Here is a 22,262-nt window from a genome sequence, read left to right on the forward strand (position 1 = left end):
GTGAACAATGGCTTCTTGTTACTGAACGTGCGAAATCCCTTTGTTAGTACACACACATCTTCACAGAAACTGATATACTGTATGTGTGCATGTGACACTGTTTATTCATCCAGGCTGCCAGTTGGATGTTTCAAAGACACTCCAGTCTGTGCAGTCTAAACAGTCTTGAAGTTCTATCTTTGCTGCTTTGGTCCACTTCTTCACTGTTTTCACCATGGGCTTTGCACATTTAAGTTTGTGTCTGTATGTTGGTATTAAGTGAATTAAGCAGTGATCAGACGAGCCAAGAGCTGTGCAAGAGATAGCACAGTATGCGTCATTTACCGTGGTATAGCAATGGCCTAGAATGTTGTTTTCCCTGGTTGGACAGTCAATGTGCTACTTGTATTTAGGGAATCCACGGTTGAGTTTTGCTTTGTTAAAGTCCCCAAGAATAATGAGGGGTGAATCTGGGTGCTTTTTTTCAAGTTTGTTTACTTGTTCAGTGAGCGTTAGCAGTGCGGCATTCGTGTTAGCCTGGGGAGGAATGTAAACACTGGCGAGGATGAAAGAAGCGAACTTGCGTTGAGAGTAGCATGCCTTGCAGTTCAAAAACAACAACTCCAAGTCTGGGGTTCAGTGTGTATAGTTTTTTTTAATATTATTGCTTTCATTGTAATGTATTATTATTTTATTCTTTCATTCATTTTCTGTACCGCTTATCTTCACTGGGGTCGCGGTGTGCTGGAGCCGATCCCAACTAAATTTGAGCGAAAGGCAGCGTACACCCTGAACTGGTCGCCAGCCAATCGCAGGGCACATAGAGACAACCATTCGCACTCACATTCACACCTATGGGCAATTTAGTGTCTTCATTTAACTTAGCATGCATGTTTTTGGGATGTGGGAGGAAACTTGAGTACCTGGAGAAAACCCATGCAGGCACGGGGAGAACATGCAAACTCCACACAGTTGAGGCCGGATTTGAACCTGGGACCTCAGAACTGTGAGGCAGATGTGCTATCTAGTGGTTCACCGTGCCACCAATATTATCTTACTTGTTACAAATTTATTTTCGTGCTGTTCCTTTAAATTATATTTAAAGTTTTGGTAGTTGAATAAATAAGGTTTGAAATCAATGACTAGTCGTGTTTATTAATCGAATTTCAATATCAGTCAAAATAATCGTGATCACTGTTTTTTTTCCATAATTACAATTTAGATTGGCTCAAGTGGTAGATTTGTCTTCTCCCAACCCAAAGGTTGTGGGTTCAATCCTCAGCCCCTGTGACCAAGTGTCTTTGAGCAAGTTTCTGACCCCCTGTTCCCCAGTTACTCCTGATGCAGCGTCATCAGTATGTGAATGAGGAGACAGTGTTAAAACACTACCTTGAAGGTAGAAAAGTAAAGTACAAGTGAAAGCCCGTTTATTTAAAGACAATACTGTTCTAAAAAAAAAAAAAAAAAACTGTCCTAAAATGGTACTGGGATATTATGTGTTTCTACTGTTCTGTATTGCAATGCAATTAAATGCATTTTTTTCAGAGTTAACAATATTCCTGTCTGTGTCAATGATTTGATTCAGTCGCCCAATAAAATCCATGGAAGTTAAACAATGTTGCTTTTTAGAACAAATATTGTTATACGATTCAAATGCAAATAATATAGATGAATTTATTACAAAGCTTCTATTTCATTACATTTTTAATCGAGTCCCTCCCCTACTAAAAACATTTTTCAGTCCTTTCCCATGTCAGATTTCCATCAGCGAAGGACTGCGATTTAAAAATGTTACGGTCAAAGCTAGTTGGGCGGCACGGTGACCGACTGGTTAGAGCGTCAGCCTCACAGTTCTGAGGACCCGGGTTCAATCCCCGGCCCCGACTGTGTGGAGTTTGCATGTTCTCCCCGTGCCTGCGTGGGTTTTCTCCGGGCACTCCGGTTTCCTCCCACATCCCAAAAACATGCATAAATTGGAGACTCTAAATTGCCCGTAGGTGTGACTGTGAGTGCGAATGGTTGTCTGTTTGTATGTGCCCTGTGATTGGCTGGCAACCAGTTCAGGGTGTACCCCGCCTCCTGCCCGATGACAGCTGGGATAGGCTCCAGCACGCCCGCGACCCTAGTGAGGAGAAGCGGCTCAGAAACTGGATGGACGGTCAAAGCTAGTGCAAAGTGAATCAGGAAGATGAAAATGCCTCAAATCCATTTGAAATCTAAAGGCGTTTTAGCTTTTATTGTGAAGCCAGTTGCACCGGAAGCAGTGTGCTGAAGGTGGTGAGTGTCTTTGGCTTTGATTCCATAGGCTTTGCTTTCCGGTTTTCTGGTTTTCTCCGCCCCCTCCTCTTTCTCGCCTTCAGTTGCCGGCGCAGCGCAGCAACCACGCCGCCGGTGACGCGTCACTTGACTCCGCTCTGAAAAATGGCTGCGGTGGAAAGGACTCAGGTCAGGGAAGGCTTCCGGATAGTTGTTCTTTGCGTATGTTGGTACACCGTCAGCTCGGGCGGCAACGTCATCAACAAGATAATCCTCAATGGATTCCCGTACCCGGTCACGGTGTCTCTCTTTCACATTTTCTCGATCGTCGTCTTCCTGCCGCCGCTGTTGCGGGCGTGGGGAGTCCCCAAAACAGAACTGCCCAAGCGGTACTACTGGTGGACTATTCTGCCTTTAGCTTTCGGGAAATACTTCGCATCGGTGTCGGCTCACTTCAGCATATGGAAGGTACCCGTTTCATACGCGCACACTGGTAAGTCCACAATTAGCCAAGTGTCTTCTGTGTCTATAGCAGCGGCTGACGTTAGCTCCTTTTGCTAACGCGGCACTATATTTAACCTAACGCGTGGGCCTCGTTTTAGTCCGCTGCCTTGAACGTTGTAAACAGACGTGGCTACTTACAATGGTGCTAGTTTGCATTGCACGTCGTCATATGAGTCATAAAATACACAATTTTGTCTCCTATCAACACGAGTGCTAGCGAGCTAATGAACGTAATTACCACTGAAGTGAAATTTCGGGAGGAAGGGCTATTTCAAAACATGGTCATTCTGTCATCGTATTTACCTTTTGCTAATCACCAATCAGCTTGTGTGTCATGTAACTATCAGGTATTTTGATGACTATCTACTAAAGACAAGCCGATGTTGTGATTTAATGGGGTAATTTTATTACAATTACATCACTGGGTAAAGTGACTTAGAAGGATGTGCTCTAGTTTGGCTGTTGGTGCCACATCTTCCTATGTCATGACTTAAGTACAGCACAGTGTTCCAGTTTAGGGGCTAAGCCCTGTCCCGAATATTGAAAATATGTTTGCAATTGACACCCCTACAAAGGTTTAATTGCCAAACATACCACAAGATGGTGGCAAAATATAACTTTTGTCGAAATGAAGCTCCACAACTCACTTCAACATAGCTCCCTGGCACCAAGATGCTTGCAAAGCATGACTTTTGTCTAAATAAAGCTCCTCAACTCGCTTCAACATAGTTCCTTGACAACAACATGCTACACGATGGTGCCAAAGTAAAACTTTGATTGCTTTGGCCTGAGGGCAAAAACAGTGAAAAAGCTAGTATATGTTCTTGATATTTCACCAGGCTGCTTTCCCACACCATAGTTGTTCTAGTAGTAATAGTAAGTACCGTATTTTCACGACCATAAGGCGCACCGTATTAAAAGGCGCAGTCTCAGTTACAGGGTCTATTTCTGTATTGAACACATGCATAAGGCGCACCGTATTATTGGGCGGAGGCATGGTAAAACATACGCTAGCGTAAAACATATGGTAGCATGCATGCACACTAAAACAAGGTTTTTAAAAAGCCAGCGGGAGCAAAACTGAGTTCGGTTGTACTTTATTGAAGTATTTAACAATGTACTCACGTTACACGTTTACAAGACTAATAGTCTTAGTAAAGCTGTGTTCGCCATCTATCATCCATAGTTCCCACACCGCTCACTTCACTTTGAACGCCCTGTTTACACGTCAAGCATCCCGGAATGATGTAGCTCAGAGTTATTGCACTCAGTCGAATGGTGACTGTAGAGACGCTTCTCCCGGCTGTTCTTTGCTCATTAATCCATTGCTCGAGTTGGTCTTCCAACTCGGGCCACCTTGCCTTGTTTCCCCGGAAACCTAGCTTCGTCCTTGGGCAAGACGCTGAACCCTAATTTGCTCCCAGTGCCTTGCATGGCCAGCAGTCGTCCATTGGTTTATGAATGTGTGTGTGTGTGAATGTGAGGCTTTGTAAAGCGCTTTGGGCACTGTGATGGTGTAGCTAAAGCGCTATATAAGTGCAGTCCATTTACCATTTATTTTTCATAAGATATCAAATAAACTACATTTTTTAATGCATCTCAAGATTCAATAATATCAACCTTGTTGATTGCATTGCTTAACCGAAGAACATTGACGTCCATATTATTGGGGAGGCTTTTATTTTGAAGGTGGCTTTCGCCGTGATTTGGCGACTTATTACCGTAATGCCTACTATGCACAAAATTAGGGGCGGCTGGCTTGACTGCTACTTTATGAGTGGAGGCTGGCTTGACCGCAGTGCCTCTTTGTAGGTGCCGTTTTCGGGGGTCCCTAGCCAAACCGATGCACATACCGGAACTATATACCTACTGTGGGCGTGTCTTTAGCATCCTCTGTCATGCACACCCGTCCCCCTTTACGTCCGCATGCTGTCCACAGTCACATCTGCCTTCCTCTATATAAGCAGCGTGTCGGCAGGAAATGCTCCCAGTCACTCAAGCGGAGCACTCATTAAAGTCACACAACAACATTTACAGATTTTGGAACTCGGTGCACACATAAGGCATTATAAGGCGCCCGGTCCATTTTGGAGAAAATTTAAGACTTTTAAGTGCACCTTATGGTCGTGAAAATACGGTAGTAATAGTTCGGCACACTACTGTTTGAAATAATTAAATGCTTCATTTTACTCAAACTAAAACAGACATTAAGAAGCCTTATATCAATGCTAAAAGTCAAAATGTGCTGATGTTTTGCAGTTTATCGAGTTACTTGATATTTTGTGGTGTTTTGAACAATTCAGTCTGTTACACTACATACTCGATTAGCTACACTTTCATCAAAGATCCAATACAAGAGCAATATCAAAAGTTATTAAAAAGATAATGAGCGTGCGCTTTTGTAGTTAATGTTGTTAACATTGCACATATAAACAGGAGACGGCATGCTTTACTGGAAATAATAATGTTTAGTTTTGATGACGCAGAGCGATTTTAATTTTAAAATGTGTTTGTTATTGTGGTTTTACTTTGTTCTGGTTGAGAACTAAACTTGCATACTGAGTTAGTGTTTCTGCCATGATGGTGTTATTAAATTAATAGCACTGTATCATGAAGCACTGTAAAAAGTGGTTTGTACACCCAGACAATGCTGCTCACACTTTATTTGGTGCATTTGTTGTCTTGAAACAATTTTATTGAAATTTGTACTGATGGTGCATCTGGGTTGATGAAACTGAACTGGCTAACTTTGCCACTAGGTAGAGCAAACAACACAAACGAAACAAAGTGACTGATGCATGCACCAAAAGCTTAGCAACAATGATGATTTTGAATACTGTAAATAAATAATCAGCAACCACTTTTCACACATTAGATATTCTAAACAGCAACAACCAAAATGAGTTTTCATCCATGCAAAACCGGAAAAATGTACCCACCACCCTACCACCATGCAGTTGAGTCTTGAGGCTTGGGTCCTTCCATGCTTCTGTTAATGCAGAAGGTTATTTGGTGGTATTTTTCATTGCAAAGTTTTCAAACCAGCTCAGTCTGTAGATTTATGTTTTACTCACCCAAGCTCACAACAATGGGGTTAAAATGTATATTTTAGTGTTTCATGAGTTGCTGTGTTGTAGGGCCTGGTTATATTGTGAATGATTGTGTCTGTTATTTTCATAACTTCATGGTGACCTTTTCCAACTTTCTTTTTTGTCTCTTATTTTAGTCAAGGCCACAATGCCAATATGGGTTGTGCTCTTGTCAAGAGTTATAATGAGGGAGAAGCAAACCACCAAGGTGAGTAGCTTTAGTACAGCCAACAAGGCTTGCTCTGTTTGTCAGCACTGTTTCTGCAGTGGTGATGTGGCACAGTGTGCGACTATACCACAGCTCATATTACATTATAGGTATGAGACATCAGCCCCTCAGGATGGGGGGGGGGGTTGAAACCCAGGTGAGGAGTGTTTAGTTCCTCTTGTGACCGTTACCAAAGTAACTACTAGGGTTGATGCTAACAGAACAAAATTACTTTTGTTTTAAGTTGTCTGTGCTTAAGGTTGAGTAAGCATGATTTCCTGTCTGACAAATTGCTACATAATATGGGTGTGAATAAACCAAGCTACTCATTGACATAATTAAAATATCCTGAAGCAAAATCTTTTGACCAGACAGAACCTTTCAGGTGGGTGTGTAAATAATGGTGCAATTCTTTAGTTTCTACGATGTAATAGGGCTTCAACTGATTATTTTAATAATCGATCAATCTGTTGATTATTTTCTTCAATTAATTGATGAATCGGATAAAGATTTAAATTTCCTTCAGTTTGTTCAAAAAACGGAACATCATTTCCAATTAGCTGTGCAGAAAATGCACAGCCATAAATTGATTATGGTTGATTGGTATAATTGTGATTATGATTTGCTTACTGTTTGGTCCGTAACATCAGTCAGAAAATCAGCAAAAATGTTGAACCTTGTTTTCCAAAGTACAACCCGAATTCCTATGAAGTTGGGACGTTGTGTTAAACATAAATAAAAACAGAATAAAATGATTTGCAAATCATGTTCAACCTATATTTAATTAAATAAACTACAGAGAAAAGATATTTCATGTTCAAACTGATAAACTTGATTGTTTTTAGCAAATAATCATTAATTTAGAATTGGATGGCTGCAACATGTTCCAAAAAAGCTGGGACAGGGTCATGTTTACCACTGTGTTACATCACCTTTTCTTTTAACAACATTCAATAAACGTTTGGGAACTGAGGACACTAATTGTTGAAGCTTTGTAGGTGGATTTCTTTCCCATTCTTGCTTGATGTACAGCTTCAGCTGTTCAACAGTCCGGGGTCTCCGTTGTCGTATTTTACGCTTCATAATGCACCACACATCTTCAGTGGCAGACAGGTCTGGACTGCAGGCAGGCCAGTCTAGTACCAACACTCTTTTACTACGAAGCCACACTGTTGTAACACGTGCAGAATGTGGTTTGGGATTGTCTTGCTGAAATTAACACAGCACCATACCGTCCATAACAGTCCGGATGGTTCTTTTCCTCTTTGGACCGGAGGACACGATGTCCACAATTTCCAAAAACAATTGGAGAACAGAACACTTTTCCAATTTGCATCAGTCCATCTTAGATGAGCTCGGGCCCAGAGAAGTTGGCGGCGTTTGTCGGTGTTGTTGATAAATGGCTTTTGCTTTGCATAGTAGAGTTCCAAGTTGCACTTATGGATGTAGGGCCGAACTGTATTTACTGACATTGATTTTCTGACGTGTTCCTGAGCCAATGTGATGATATCCTTTACACATTGATGTCGGTTTTTGATGCAGTGCCGCCTGACGGAATCGAAGGTCACAGGCATTCAATGTTGGTTTTTGGCCTTGGCGCTTACATGCAGTGATTTCTCCAGATTCTCTGAACCTTTAGATGATGATATGGACCGTAGATGATGAAATCCCTAAATTCCTTGCAATTGTTTGTTGAGGAACATTGTCCTTAAATTGTTCGACTATTTTCTCACGCACTTGTTCACAAAGAGGTGAACCTCGCCCCATCTTTGCTCGTGAATGACTGAGCAATTCGGGCAAGCTCCTTTTATACGCAATCATGGCACCCACCTTTTCCCAATTAGCCTGTTCACCTGTGGGATGTTCCAAACAGGTGTTTGATGAGCATTCCTCAACTTTCTCAGTCTTTTTTGAAAACTGTCCCAGCTTTTTTGGAACGAGTTGCAGCCATAAAATTCTAAGTTAATGATTATTTGCTAAAAACAATAAAGTTTATCAGTTTGCACATTAAATATCTTGTCTTTGTAGTGTATTCAATTAAATATAGGTTGAACATGATATGCAAATCATTGTATTCTGTTTTTATTTATGTTTAACACAACGTCCCAACTACATTGGAATTGGGGTTGTAAAAGCAGATGTTTTCAAATGTTTTAGATAAGATAGATGTTCAAGATAATCAGTCTGCAACAGAAATATTTACTGTTGAGAGGCTGAAATTCTGAGGATTTGGATAATTTTAAGTAAAACGGGGTCTTTAAACAGTTGATTTTAAAAATTGTTGTCAATTAATTTGATAATTGATTAGTTGTCAATTAATTGATTAATTGTTGCAGATCTAGATGTCCATCCATCCATTTTCTTTTCCGCTTCTCCTCACGCGGGTCGGGGGCTGCTGGAGCCTATCCCAGCTATCTTCGGGTGGGAGGCGGGGTACACCCGGAACCGGTCGCCAGCCCAATCACAGGGACCTCTAGATGTAACCCAATTAAAAAAACAATATAATCACAAAATAACTGCTTGTAGAAGTCTTTTTCCCTCCCATATGCATGTAGTCTTTCACTGTCAACTCAAATACGGACCGATTTCTTAGTATTGGAAAAAGGCGGATGAATGAGATCTTGATTGTTGCGTCTTACATCCGCGTGTCATGTTTACTTTGCACACAAGTGTTCACACAGACTGGGAATGGAGCTGAATATGACGCGTTAGTCCACAGGTCCTGTTTGACTGGAGCGAGAGACTGCCGAAAGTATTGCTTGACGTTAAACTTTCGGTAAATTAAATGACAAACTATCTAATACAAGTACTCTATAATACTGTACTTACGCCATCATCCTCAGTATATGTCATGTAGAATTTAGTGCAGAAAGGTGTTTGTTTTAATAGAGGCTAAAGAGTCCTGGCCTCTGGTAAATATTACAGGGGATCCTCAGTTTATTCAGATTTAAAATTAAAAAAAAAAAAAAAAAAACTTTATTCATCCCAGCGACAATTATGACAGAGTAGTGACTGGCACGGCAGTTCTTTTGAGTGTACTGAACCATTCGAATCAGTTAATTGATTCGTTCAAAAGATTCATTCACCAAATCGTTCTTTTTTACAAAATCATTCAACTGCTTCCTCATTCCGTTAAAGATCCATCGCTTATTACTACTACTACTACTAATATCAAATAAAAAGCTTTAATAATCGCATTAGAGACACAGATAGAATTATATGTATGTGCACGTATATACATTTATTATTAATTTACATTTATTTTAAATCCATGCTTGTTTTCCTGTGCTTGACTGACTCAAAAATTAGCCGTTAGCTTGAAGCTGCTAGTGAAAGCTATCCTCACGAGGACGTCAGGACTTGCGGTTAAAATCACTCATGAGTACGTTCACTGCGTAGTACGTCATTCCTTGCACAAACGAATCACTCATCGTACTAGTACATTGCTCCTTAGCGGATCACAAACGAAGAAGTTCCACGAACAAGTCACTCGTGTCTAACGGATCGCGAACGTACGAACGAATCACTCTTCAGTTCCTCAGTACACCAGTTCACTGAACGAATCACTCAGTTCACTTAAGCCCCTCCTTTTAACGAATCACTAATCAGTTCCTCAGTATACCAGTTCACTGAACAAATCACTCAGTTCACTTAAGTCCCTCCCCCGCCTGCACAGCGCTGCCTGACGCTGGCTGCTCATTGGTCATTCGCCGAAGTGAGTGACAACGCTGGCGAATCGCAAATCACATGGCAGTACGTTTAATGAAGTCCCGCCCCCGGCTGCACGCTGGCTGCTCATTGGTCATTCACCGAAGATTCATAAGTGAGTGACAGAACGCTTCAGCAGTTCCGTTTCCGCTCCCAGCCGACTCGCTTGCCTCACGGTGGCGGCCAAGATAAAAGAACGAATCATTTCATAAACTGGTTCGGTTCAGTTCGTTCACAAAAAGATTCGTTCTTCTGAACGAAACGTTCGCGCACGAAACAACACTAGGACAGTTACCGAACGTACCGACGTAACCGAAATTTGTACGTAAGTTGGAACATGGTGTAGTCTATCCCTAACCAAAGCTCACACAGTTGTGAAGTCATAATACCAGTAAAATATTTCAAAACATTTCTAACATTTTGAAACAATCAAATGAAAAAAGAGTAAGTATGTCGTTAAGTGCGCTGCACAAAGAATTTCATTGTGCGGTGTTCGTAACCTTGAAACCACATCCACTTATGCAAAGAGTGTCATACTCTTAGAGCGCCATGTTGTTATAAGTTAGTTGTATACAGCTGTACCTGACTTTTAGTATTAGAATTTACATCTAGATGGAATAAATAGAAGTTCGGAAGGCAGTTAATGTAGTTTACTCCAGCTGCTATGTTGACATCCTGTTAACATTCTTTTTGTATTTGTGTTCATGTTTTTTGGGGGGGAAATTGTTAGCAGCTTCCCAGCAGCAAGATGGAGGTGGTAAATTTTGCTCCGTGCGGAACGTGCAATAACCAGTTGGTTTTAGTTATTCCAATGTGAGTGTTAAAAACTGAAATTAGCACTAGTCAAAAAGATCTTGGGCCCCTTGATATTATTATTCCAACCTGCTCAGTGGTTTCCTTTACCAAAGAGCTCAACTGTGTTTTATTGTTTGCATCTTCTTCGATCTGTGTGCGGCTCATATGGAAGGTGTACGTAGCTCTGATCCCCATCATTGGCGGAGTGCTGCTGGCTACAGTGACAGAGTTGTCTTTCGACGTTTCGGGCCTGATCAGCGCTCTGGCTGCTACGCTCTGCTTCTCTCTGCAGAATATCTTCTCCAAAAAGGTACATGCACTGAGATTGTTGACACATGTATAAGTTTATGACGTAACTGTTGCATAGAAGGTGAACGTGTGCTTTCCCGTGGGTGTTTTTTCTCAAATTTTCCACCAGACTACTTCATATAAGCCGCGTCAAATCAGCGCGGAGATATAAGTCCAAATTCGAACCAGACATATGAAGCATTGCCTCCTCCTCACAGGAAATTTTATTGCAGTTCCTGCCTCATAGTTGGTTTGGAATGAGGTTCAATGATCTCACGAGGCTTGACGTGCAACACAAGCTTTATAGGGTGTTTTCAATTATCTTTATTCTTTTATAGGTGTTGCGTGACACACGGATCCACCACCTGCGGCTTCTCAACATTTTGGGCTTCAATGCCGTGATATTCATGCTGCCCACCTGGGTGCTGGTTGACCTTTCCGTCTTTCTTGTCAATGATGATCTGGTGTGTATTTGTTCCTTTTTTTGCTGCGTTTGACCGGATTGTCTAACCCTGAACAATGTCTGAATGTCATGTCCTGTCCTCGTAGTGGGACATGTCGGGATGGACCAGAACCGTTGTTCTGCTGCTAATCAGCGGCTTCTGCAACTTCGCTCAGAACGTCATCGCCTTCAGCGTGCTCAATCTGGTTAGCCCGCTCAGCTACGCCGTGGCTAATGCGACCAAGAGGATCATGGTCATCAGCATCTCCCTGTTTATGCTGCGCAACCCAGTCACGCTCACCAATGTGCTGGGCATGATGACGGCCATCGTCGGGGTCTTCCTCTACAACAAGGTCAGTCACCTGACACTTGTAATACGTGACATTTTTTTATCACTACCTCGCAAACTTCAAGCCACTCCCTTCGCTAAATTACACGTCACCTATGGAAAATACCTGAATCATCTCATATGATTTCCTCACTGCAGGCTGTAACATTGCACAACTGTCAATGTTACAATTTTGGTTGTGTTCTTGCACAGTTCCCAGTACAAAGTAATGTGTACGCATTTGATTAAAACGTGAACAATTAACGCTTCAACATGTAGCTCAGCAAAAGATTTATGAACAGTTAACACTGTTCTGGTGAATTAAAGAGAAGCTAAGAATAGACGAGAATGTGACACTCGTGGGCTCGAGACTCTACAAATAAGATGCATAAAGCTGGGGGGAAACTTTGTGGCGTGTAGCCGAACTTTGTAATGTAATGTGACTATATTGAACATGTTTAAAATCTGTGTATCATTTGTTCTGTCCGTTTTCATTTGACAATCAAAAAAAAACAAAAACTGAAAAGTAACTAACGCGCGCGCACACACACACACACACACACACACACACACACACACACACAAACGACACATTTTCGTAATTACATTTTAGGCTCAAATCGAAAATATGAAATAAAAAAGAAAATGAGTCACAGGACTGAGTTTTATTTGAATATTTATTTGGTTGTTTATGTGACCTTTTGCTGCAAGTCAGAACCAGTTTGTGAATGTTTTCCTTAAGCTCGATCTAATTGCACCATACTGTACTGACTTTCTGTGGGCCACGTCCCCAAAACCAACAAGACACATACACACGGTTCCTTGAGTATCATTGCACAGTGGTTGAAAGAAGAATGAAAGTTATATGCCCCAAGTCAACTAGTCCACATGTGGATGTTCCCTGTGGGCATGAATATGTTGACAACACTGCGATCGGATAGACAAACAGTGGTGAAAGCAATTGTCATGTTGTCTTATAGTCCCAAGTTTTGCTTGAACCTTCCGGGTCACATAAACCTGACCAATTAAATATTAAAATCAAATTAAGTCCGATGGCCCAGTTTTCCATTTTGTGTTTTTGATCTGAGCCTAAAATTGAAATGTGAAAAATCTTTCATTTTCTTTTTTTGTTGTTGTAAGATTACAAAACCATTTATAAAAAAAAAAAAATTAAAAAAATAAAATAAAATAAAATTAAAAATCGTAATTGCTGTTTTTTAATTGCCATTTAAAAATCATACCCATCAGTATGTTTTAAATGTCATCATCCCAACTCTGTCGACAGGCCAAGTATGACGCTAACCAAGAGAAGAAACTGCTCCCAAGCAGCAAGCAGGACCTGATGTCCTTTGACAACCCAGTGTTCCCAAAGCATCAGGCCAACGGGTCAGTGCCTTTCTCCCATGGATCACTGCAGCAGCATAGCTGGAACAACGTGCTGACCGACCACTTCCAATACAGTCGCCAAACCTACACGACAAACTCCAACAGCAACCACCAGTATGTGGTGTAAAAAGGAAAAAACAAAAAAGGGGGAGACTGTCCTTTGCTCTGACTCGCTCTCATAGACATTCATGTGCTTGTGTAGCCGCCATCCCTGCGGCAGTTCTTCTCTGGTCGGCTTCACACATGAGACTGTGTTCCACACAGGAAGAGCAAAAGACATCTTTGTCATGAAGTGGCCAGTGACCTGACCTCTCCCACGCTCCTCTATGTCGAAACCTTGCTGTGTTTTCCTGTCTGTTACTTTGGTCCTGACTGTTTGACTGGCTGGGTGCGCAACAACACTCATACCGGAGATTTTCAGATGCATTCGCAACATGGGTTTTGAATTGTCCATTTTCTAAGGGAATGTTATCATCTCCAACAGGGACCTCACGTAGAACGTCTGCCATGTTACTTTTGATAACAAACAAAACATAGTGGAAAGCCTTAATATTTAGATTTTAGGCATTTATTTTTTTGTGTGTCTTGGGAAGAGGAGGAAAACACTGTTGAAAGACACTGCTTTTCAAACAAACAGTTTAGAGCTCAGTTTAAAAAATAGATAACGGAGGCACATAAAATATTAACATATGAAGTTGAGCCCAGACACACAGACAGGAATCAAATCTGATTAAACTTTGGTTAGAATTAAGTGTGAGACGAGTTCTGATCCCCAGAATGGTCAGTGAGCACCTTCTCACAATGTTCCAATAACTAGCATCGGTCATCATGAGTAGACATGTTTGGGGAAAAAAGCAATTTAGGTACATGCTGTAAAGTTTCCTTTTAAAATATGCCAGCAGCTGCAAACACCAAGGTGGTGGTTCTTTTTTCCAAGGGCGGGCATTGTATCGGACAGTGTGTCGATCGAGTTATGAAAATGAATGAATCGGTCCATTAAATGAGTTATTTTCATATTGATCATTAATATTCATTCATCATCAATGCTGCTCAGGCAGAGAGGGATATCTGTTCTGCCAGGCATAGTGTCAGCCTGAACCAAAGTTGCTTTCTTTTTTTTTTCCCTTTTTTTTTTTTTTTTATATATAAATAAACTGTCTCTAGTTTGTACATATTGAAAGAACAAAATATTCTGTCGTGAGGGTCAAAGGTGAAATGTCCATCTCTAATAGTCCCTGGATAGGTTTGGTTTGTGCAATATTCAACTGAACTGGCAAACGAGATGGACGAAAAGGTTTTGCCCAATATCAGTGTCATGGAAACAATTGATCAATCATCATGTATTTATTTCAAATTGAGCATTTAAATGCAGCAATATGAAGTACATACATTTTTCTACTGTAATTTTCTAATGCAAAAATGTCTGAACATTTTATGTACATTTATTTCTGTTATTTTTGTTCTGTGCACATTTTGTTCACATAATCTTGAGGGGCAAAAAACAAAAATCTACATTTCTGCAAGGAGGTCCGACTTTGGTTAATAATGGTATAGTTCAGTTCACATTTGTAGCATTTTACCAAATATGATTGGCTATAGTTACTACTCTATTCTCTTGTGTGTGTGTGTACTGCTGCTGCAGTATCTGCAAAAATCTTTAAAAATCCACTTTAGATATCTTTTGTCAGTTGAAGTATTTGTTTTGTATTTGTCTCATGATTTCTCCCCAAAATCTGTGCATCTGCTGTTGTTAAATTATAATGAAGATAATGTGACTAATCTGACTCATGCAAAACAGGAGACAAGCGAGCTGATTTTAAAGGAGCTTTGAAAATGACAAACAAGCAAAAAAAAATTGCCTTTTTTAAAAGGCAATTGTACACCGCTGCAAACTACAACCGTAAACATATTGTTAAAATAATACCTCTCAATCAAAACTGGCCGAATGTTTTGTATTGGATCTCATTAGATCGTGCAACTGTACCTAATGTTGTGGCCAGTGAGTGTACATCATTTTTGCATTAAAAGGGGAGGTACCGATGAGGAAGACCACAGCCAATCATAAGTTGAATAAAAACCTCCTGACGCAAATGGTTTGATAATTATCTTTATTCAGACATGTAGTATTTATTCCCAAGCGGAAAACTTTCCAAGCTTGAAGTTAATTATGGCCCACTCTTTACGTGGCCTCACAGACACTATCTGGTGTAAATTCTCTGCTGCAGGTGGTTGCTTGTGTCCATACTAATCACGAACAAGCAAATTATTCTATTGACTTTTTTTTTTTTCCATTGATTATATTTTGTTCCTTGTTGCCAAAAGCAAAGGACCGCAGGATGGAGGCCTTGCCCTGTTGAAGTTTATTCTTGAACGTTCTTATTGTCAGCATCAAGTTGGAGTCCAATGGACGCTTATTAAGAACTTGGTGAGCCCAATTTGCAAAGCTAATTTTCCTAGGACAAAGTTTGCTCACTGGGATGTACAGTATGTGTTAGTAGGGGGTGGTTTCTCTGTAAAACTTGTATGATTATTATTTTTGTGAGTTTTTACTCAGCTAATGTTTATAGATTTTTATTTATGGTTGTCATGGTACAAAATGTTTTGCAGTTGTCTCTGCTTCTGATTTAAAAAAAAAATGCTATTTTTAAATGTAAAAAAAATAAATAGAATAGTGGACTGAACTGTAATGTAATGTCTTTCCTCAGGTAAATATATTTTCAATGGGGGGGCGCCAAATGATCTTACACTGTAAATTACATACAATAACGTAATGGGGCTGTGCAAAAAATGGGAAAAGAAAACCTTACAAATAAGGCATGTACAACATTAATTTCAATACTTTTAGCACCTTGGTCCTTACGTAAATCATTGACGTCAACAGTTCGTTAGACTGAGATAAACCTGTGCCAGTGGTGACCATACCCCAGCTCCATGTTTGAGAAGTAATATTTGGATTAAACTACCAACCTTTCGAACCTTCCCTTCTTAGGAAAACAGACTGCACATCTGGTTAGCTCACTCCACTTTAAAATATTTTTCAATGTAGATTAAACACTAAAAAAAAACACACACACACAATGCTCTCCCCCGAAAACTAAGATTTGTGCATTGCTGGTTTTAAATAAATGAAATAAAATAGATCACACACTGGACATACTGTTTCATTTAAATAAAGAAACATCTGAGCCTACATAAGAATGTCAATGGATGGCCCTGAGGCTCCAGACTCCCTTTTTCTTTTTTCTTTTTTTAAACTTCCTGATCTTGAGAGCATTTCCAAAGTTGGAGCGAGGCAGGAATTTTGGAGTCTGACCTTATTTTAATGTGGCTAAAATTGCATAGAAGGCAAAAGTATGTTCTTTCCCCACCCAGTAGCAATCCCAAAGATGTTAGAATTACAGAATATTTATGCTCTTACGAGCTCAAATCATGATTTTAGGAGGAACCAAGGACACGTCCCCTAACGTCCAATTTGGCCCTCAACAAAGGGTGGACGAAGCGGTAAGCCGATGAGGACTGATGCAACATGAGGAAAATACAGACGTAAAATTAGATTCAAGTCAATGCTGGGTGACAGTAAATGATGCAAATAAATATTCAACCCTCTCTTATTTTGATACTTTACTGTAAGCATCTTGGTCCTCATAGCGTCCTATGACTTAAACATCCAACAAGGCATGTTGTTGTTTTTTTTTGGTGGAGTATGCATTTTCTCCCTGTGCTTGCGTGTACTCCAGCTTCCTTCTACAGACCTGTATGTGAGGTACTGTACACTGAAGACTCTTTATAACGTGTGTGAATGGTTGCCTGTCTTCGTCTGTCAGTTCTGTGATTGACTGGTAATCAGTCTGGCGTGTAATCAGTCCCTCGCCCAAAGTCGGCTGGGATAGCAGCTCCCCTCTGACCCTGAGTGGTAGACTACAGTAAGAAGAATTTCTCTGGAGCTTAATGGCCCTTTCCAAAAGTGCCAGGTAGCACAAGTGTCTGTGCGTCTCCTTCAAGCAAAAAACAAACAAACAAGCCTTCAGTCTCTGAATTTAAGATCAACAGAGTGCACGTGTGGTAGTGAGACAGTAGAGGCCGCAGGAAGCGAAGTCCTGAGACAAGTGTGCATCATCTGACTCAACACATTGCTGTCTTTGATGTGTTCAGGATAAAACAGACGCCCTTGCGTGGTCAGGGCGCTACTGCTGCGAGTTCGACATCGTCTGGACAGACTTAGTATTCGGCGAAACAGAGACCGCCTGAGGAGGATGTAGATCCAAGGGTCTAGGATGGGGTTAACGGCTGCGATCCGTATGGCTGCCAGGTCGGCTTCGGGGTCATCTTTCAGCATAAGACGGTTGGCGAACACTCGCACCTGAAAGACAAAAGCATTATTTAATAACTGCAATCTAATATTTTGATTATGTTGTTGAAGAAAGCTTAGTTTGCTTTGATTCGCTACTCCCAAATAATGCTTAATGCGGTCATTAGGCTGCCTTAGCGGTCAGGATGTCTGTCGCGCAATTGCGAGGGTTTTAATAAAGAAAAATAGCAATAGATTGCAAAATTGTCATTAAAAAAAACATAATAGAAGAGAATGTAAAGGTAAAAACTGTTGGGTTTTTTTGCGGTGAAATCAAGCCAAAAATCTCACACACGCACACATACAAACTCACACACACACACACACACACACACACACACACACACTGCAGTGTATTTGCATGGTGTGCCTTTAAATGCTCTCTCTCTCTCTCTCTCTCTCTCTGTATGAGCCAAACTGCTACTTGTTGTGAAGTGAGCGGAGGCACCCGCTGCCATACAGCACTCATATCTCAAGTTTGGGCTCACAAGTAGAAGCAAAAACTTGGCCGATTGACGGCTCGCATCTCGAAAAACCTGTAAGTCGGGTCACTCGTATCTCGAGGCACCAGTGTATTTGTTAAAAATGTCAGTACAGCAGTACATTAGTAAAATGATCTGTGAAAAAAATCTGCCATCTCTGGCTCCATCTTGCACCGCTAATTAGATTTTTGAGAAACCACCACACACGAGCTAAAACAACCAATCAGAGATAGAAGGCGTGACCAACGAGGTGTCAATCATTTTCCGTGCACTCGTGGGCACATTCATTGTGGGCACGCCTCCGTGACCTCACGTTGACCTGTTACCTTGGGCTTCAGGAGCTTTTCTGAAACTATGGTGCCATATCCACCGCCAGTTAAAAAGAAGGAATTGGACAAATCCCGAGGCAAAACAGGGGCGGACATAGAAGCTGCCTTTTAGAGGTGGAGGGGCCACATGCAGCTGAAAGGATTCCGAACCGAAACGGAACTAGCAACATTTCTGCCTGAAAGGTAAGTTTATCGCATCTTTTGATTTTTAATTGATTATACATTCAGCTTGAAACTACTATTAACACCCTAGTACGAATAAGTCATGCAACCAACGTAGCAGCCGTGGCTAACGTCAGCCTGTTTACAGTCCACATGACGTATAGTGCATGTCTCGTGCATGTCAGTGAGGGGCGTGGCTTTGCTCAGTGACTCGAAGGAAGGAGGGATTAGTTAAGTGAGGAAAGTCCCCTTTAAGTGCATAAATGAATTGAGCAAATGCAGACTTAGCTTGGCTGCCAATGTATTTTCACCTTCGTATAAGTGAATATTATCATCTTTCATTCATCCAGCCATCCATTTTGCATCCCGCTCATCCTCACTAAGCTCACAAACGTGCTGGAGCCTATCCCAACTGACGCTGAGCGAGAGAGGGTACACCCTGAACCGGTCGCCGGCCAATCGCAGGGCACATACAAACAAACAACCATTCGCACTCACATTCACACCTACGAGCAATTTAGAGTTTTCAATTAACCTTCCATGCATGTTTTTGGGATGTGGGAGGAAACCGGAGTGCCCGGCGAAAACCCACGCAGGCACGGGGAGAACATGCAAACTCCACACAGGTGAGGTCGGATTTGAACCCGGCCCCTCAGAACTATGAGGCAGATGTGTTAACCAGTCGGTCACCATGGCGCCCGTCATCTTTCATGAAATGTTAATTGATTTGATTGATATCAGGAGCGATTATAGGATCAGCGGTTTAGGGGCGCTGAGCCAGGCAAGATCAATTTCCCTGTTTTTTATTCTTATTATTTTTTAACACGATTCCATTCCCATTTTCATGAAAGAGAAGAACAATGTTGAGGCACAGCAAAAGAGGAATGGGTTGAATTTCCACATATCCTGGCTTGAGCCAGGTACTTTCCCCACCCCTGAATCTCACAAGAAGGCAGCATGTTGCTCCACGTGCAGGTAGCCTCCGAGCCAAGTCGGAAAGAGAGGCGAGGGATTGGCTGGAACAAACCATCTTTGAGGCGTGGGGCGTACTATATTTTGGTTGTTCAAATATTACATTTCAACCAAGTACTGTGTGGTTATACACTTTTGTAGCTCGTTTAAAAAGGACATACAGTAATTGACCATTTTTTAAAAATCTCTTCAATTTTAGGGGTGCTGGGATTCAATTTAGGGGTGGTTAAGCACCCCCCAAACTCCAATGGCGGAGGAACAACTTTTAATGTGTATGTGGGGGGCACTTTTGGGTCTTTATATTACTGAAAAGGAGCCCCCCCCATAATACAAATGTCAGTTGAGACTTTTCACCCGACTACCGAAGTCATTTAATGCAAGTACGGCTTTCAGGTTCATTGAAAGAAACGAGATCGATTCCTTCCTCACCACCAACGGAGCCGAACAGGCCAGAACCACGAGCGAGGTCACGACCAGCACCGCCACGATCTGGATCTCCGCGGCGGAGGAGAGCGCCCTCCACCTGGCCCGCACGCTGCTCCTGCCGCCCTCGGTGCCCCTGCGCACGCTGCGCCGACGCATGAGCAGCAGCGAGCCGCACACGGCCACGTTGAGCGCGGTGGTCCCCGCGATGAGCAGCACGCTCACCGCGCCGTACAGCACCGAGTACACCGCGGCCACGGGCTCGGGGGTCCTCAGGTCGACGAAGCACCACGTTTCGGAGGCTTGCAAGCTGCCCCTCACCGCCCCCGTCACCGGGAGGCAGCAGAAAAGGACGTTGGCGGCGTACACGCAGGTGAGGAAGGTCCGCGCGAAGCGGCGGTCCACGCCCCAGCGCCGGTACCAGTAAGGGCAGCAGATGGCCAGGTAGCGCTCCGCCGCCATGGCGCAAATGATGCCGAGGCCGGTCAAGCCGAAAAAGAGCAGCAAGAAGGCGTGGAAGTCGCACAGGGCCCCGCCTCGGAGCACCCGCGGGTCCAAGTAGTTGGCGATGGTCAGCGGGCTGGCCAGGCAGGTGCCCAGCAGGTCGGTCACAGCCAGACCGCACACCAGCGCGTAGAACGCGGAACTTTTCCTGTCCTGTCTCGACATCGACAGAACGACGACTGCTATTATATTCCCAATGGCGCCCCCGGCGAACATCAGTATCGGCAAAGCCATTTCTTCTTTCCAGGGCTCGACCGGCCAAGTGTCGTTCAAGCACGCAGAGGCGTGCGTGAAGTTTGGACTCGTCGTGCGCGACCGCAGCGCGAAGCTCGCGTTTGTCAGCAGCATGCCTTTCGGGCCCGAAGCTCGCACTTGAGCCAGTGCTGACTGCGCGTGGTCCTCTTATGCGCATTTCGCCGCGTCTTTACGCGGCCGGGACGCTGCGGGCTTTCGCGGGCCAACCTCCCACCGGCGCGCTGATTGGACCGCAAAACCGCCGTGTTTCCCACTTTTCCCGTGCAATTGGGCAGCCGTCGGCGATGACGTCACCGCGCCCCCGCCTCGGCTTCGGCTTCGGCTGGACCGAAGAGATCTCTTCTCACTGGATGGGGAAACATACAGAGATGAGTTAGTTGTGTACAAAAGTCTTTTGGAGCTCAAGGGACACAATCTTCCTCCCCAAGGTTTTCCTTCGGTTATTTACAGCAAAAAATGATTGGCGCTGATTAACATTCAAAATAAAAAACAAAGATTAGAAACTAGTGGAACCTCATTTATTTCCCAAAGAAAAAACAATGGAAATCAAAATATACTGTAAATGTGTTCCAGAGTTAAACTGTCATTAAAACCTTTATTTACAATACAACCAATGTTTTAACTTTTAACACGTTTGTCAAACAAGTGCACTTCAAATAAAGTTAGCCCCTCTTCACAGTAAAACATTGAAACAAACTTAAGCCTAAACTTGACAAAAAAAAGTATTCTTAAAAGAAAAAGAAAAAAAAATCACCCTTCTGTTATGTTGCAGTTCAAATTGACCTCTTTCAAAATGTAAAAATCTGGAAAATAAATCATTTTAAACTTAAAAAAAATATGTTTATGTCTTTATTTTTGGTCTTTTGTGTAGTATATATATATGTTTTAATTTCTTGTTAGGTTTTTCAGTTTAGTTTAGTTGGGTTGGTCACATTGGCCCATAAACAATTTTGCAAGAAACGTACAATTTTCAACAGCCATAATTGTCACACAAGTGGAAAAATAAGCTAACCACAGTAAAATGTAAAAGTAATAAATCCCTCTACATGAACTTTGATGACAAGTGACGACATGTCTGTGAAGCTGCAGTTTTTGCTTTAAATGTGAGTGTACCTTCACGTAACCTCTGGTGAATCTTCTTTTGTTTTCTTCCGTTAACATGTGAAGGTTGCCCATTTTGAAGTATGTGTTGCAAAAAACAAAAAGCAAAAGCAAACAACAAGTTTAATCCTTTGATGCTCACTAAACCGAGGTCTCGTGACGTGCGCTTACGGTATTGCGTAATATGATGACGGCACAAATTAGGGTTAGGGCTTAGTGCAATGTAAACCGCAGATTTTTCCACTTGTATGACCTTAGAAATACTGTTGTATAGAGCAAAAGAATAGGGCACCTACCATCAAATGCAGTAACATAGAATTAAAATACAAGACATCGCTCATATTAGTTGATATGAACTTTTGTCCTTTTTGTGGTTCCATACCGTTGTTCCATGCACAAACCAATTGTAGTTGTCCCTAAGCTCAATGACCAGGCGAGATTTTTGCAGATGGGATGGATGCTTGACGTTATTACATCGTTTGCAGTCATCTAACATTGGGGAAGGTAGAAATAAAGGAACAAAATACTGTATTTGTTTTAATATCAGGAAAAAAATATATAGTGACACACTCAATGGAAAATTACCTCGTTCAGCTTGTCAAGGGTGTTTATCTAAGATTCCCTCTTTTTTCTGGAGTTTCCATTTCAAAGATTGAAACCTGAACAACGTTACAATTAACATAAATACAATTTCATAGGGGAA

The 22,262-nt window shown here is 42.0% G+C and overlaps 2 protein-coding genes across 2 annotated transcripts; one reads left to right on the forward strand and one right to left on the reverse strand.

Moving 5' to 3' along the window:
* Positions 1-2,299: 2,299 nt before the first annotated feature.
* On the forward strand, positions 2,300-15,664 carry slc35e1 (solute carrier family 35 member E1). Its single transcript, XM_061779221.1, has 6 exons — positions 2,300-2,728; positions 5,966-6,036; positions 10,712-10,849; positions 11,166-11,291; positions 11,377-11,622; positions 12,883-15,664. The coding sequence occupies exons 1-6, from the start codon at positions 2,401-2,403 to the stop codon at positions 13,108-13,110; spliced, it is 1,137 nt and encodes a 378-aa protein (XP_061635205.1). The 5' UTR covers positions 2,300-2,400; the 3' UTR covers positions 13,111-15,664.
* Positions 15,235-21,236, reverse strand: LOC133480711 (prostaglandin E2 receptor EP4 subtype-like). The gene is made up of 2 exons (XM_061779220.1): positions 19,706-21,236; positions 15,235-17,343 (listed from the first exon to the last, which is right to left on the reverse strand). The coding sequence occupies exons 1-2, from the start codon at positions 20,549-20,551 to the stop codon at positions 17,008-17,010; spliced, it is 1,182 nt and encodes a 393-aa protein (XP_061635204.1). The 5' UTR covers positions 20,552-21,236; the 3' UTR covers positions 15,235-17,007.
* Between the last annotated feature and the right edge of the window lie 1,026 nt (positions 21,237-22,262).

Source organism: Phyllopteryx taeniolatus, chromosome 7 (genome assembly GCF_024500385.1).
Source record: "Phyllopteryx taeniolatus isolate TA_2022b chromosome 7, UOR_Ptae_1.2, whole genome shotgun sequence".
NCBI classification, from domain to species: Eukaryota; Metazoa; Chordata; class Actinopteri; order Syngnathiformes; family Syngnathidae; genus Phyllopteryx; species Phyllopteryx taeniolatus.

Bases quoted from the DNA above. Each gene is read 5' to 3' on its own strand.
- slc35e1 (XM_061779221.1), top strand. From the start codon at position 2,401: ATGGCTGCGGTGGAAAGGACTCAGGTCAGGGAAGGCTTCCGGATAGTT. The intron at 2,729-5,965 runs GTAAGTCCACAA...CTCTTATTTTAG, and splicing joins CGTTTCATACGCGCACACTG to TCAAGGCCACAATGCCAATA. The intron at 10,850-11,165 runs GTACATGCACTG...ATTCTTTTATAG, and splicing joins AGAATATCTTCTCCAAAAAG to GTGTTGCGTGACACACGGAT.
- LOC133480711 (XM_061779220.1), bottom strand. From the start codon at position 20,551: ATGCTGCTGACAAACGCGAGCTTCGCGCTGCGGTCGCGCACGACGAGT. The intron at 17,344-19,705 runs GTGAGGAAGGAA...TTTGTCTTTCAG, and splicing joins CCTGTTCGGCTCCGTTGGTG to GTGCGAGTGTTCGCCAACCG.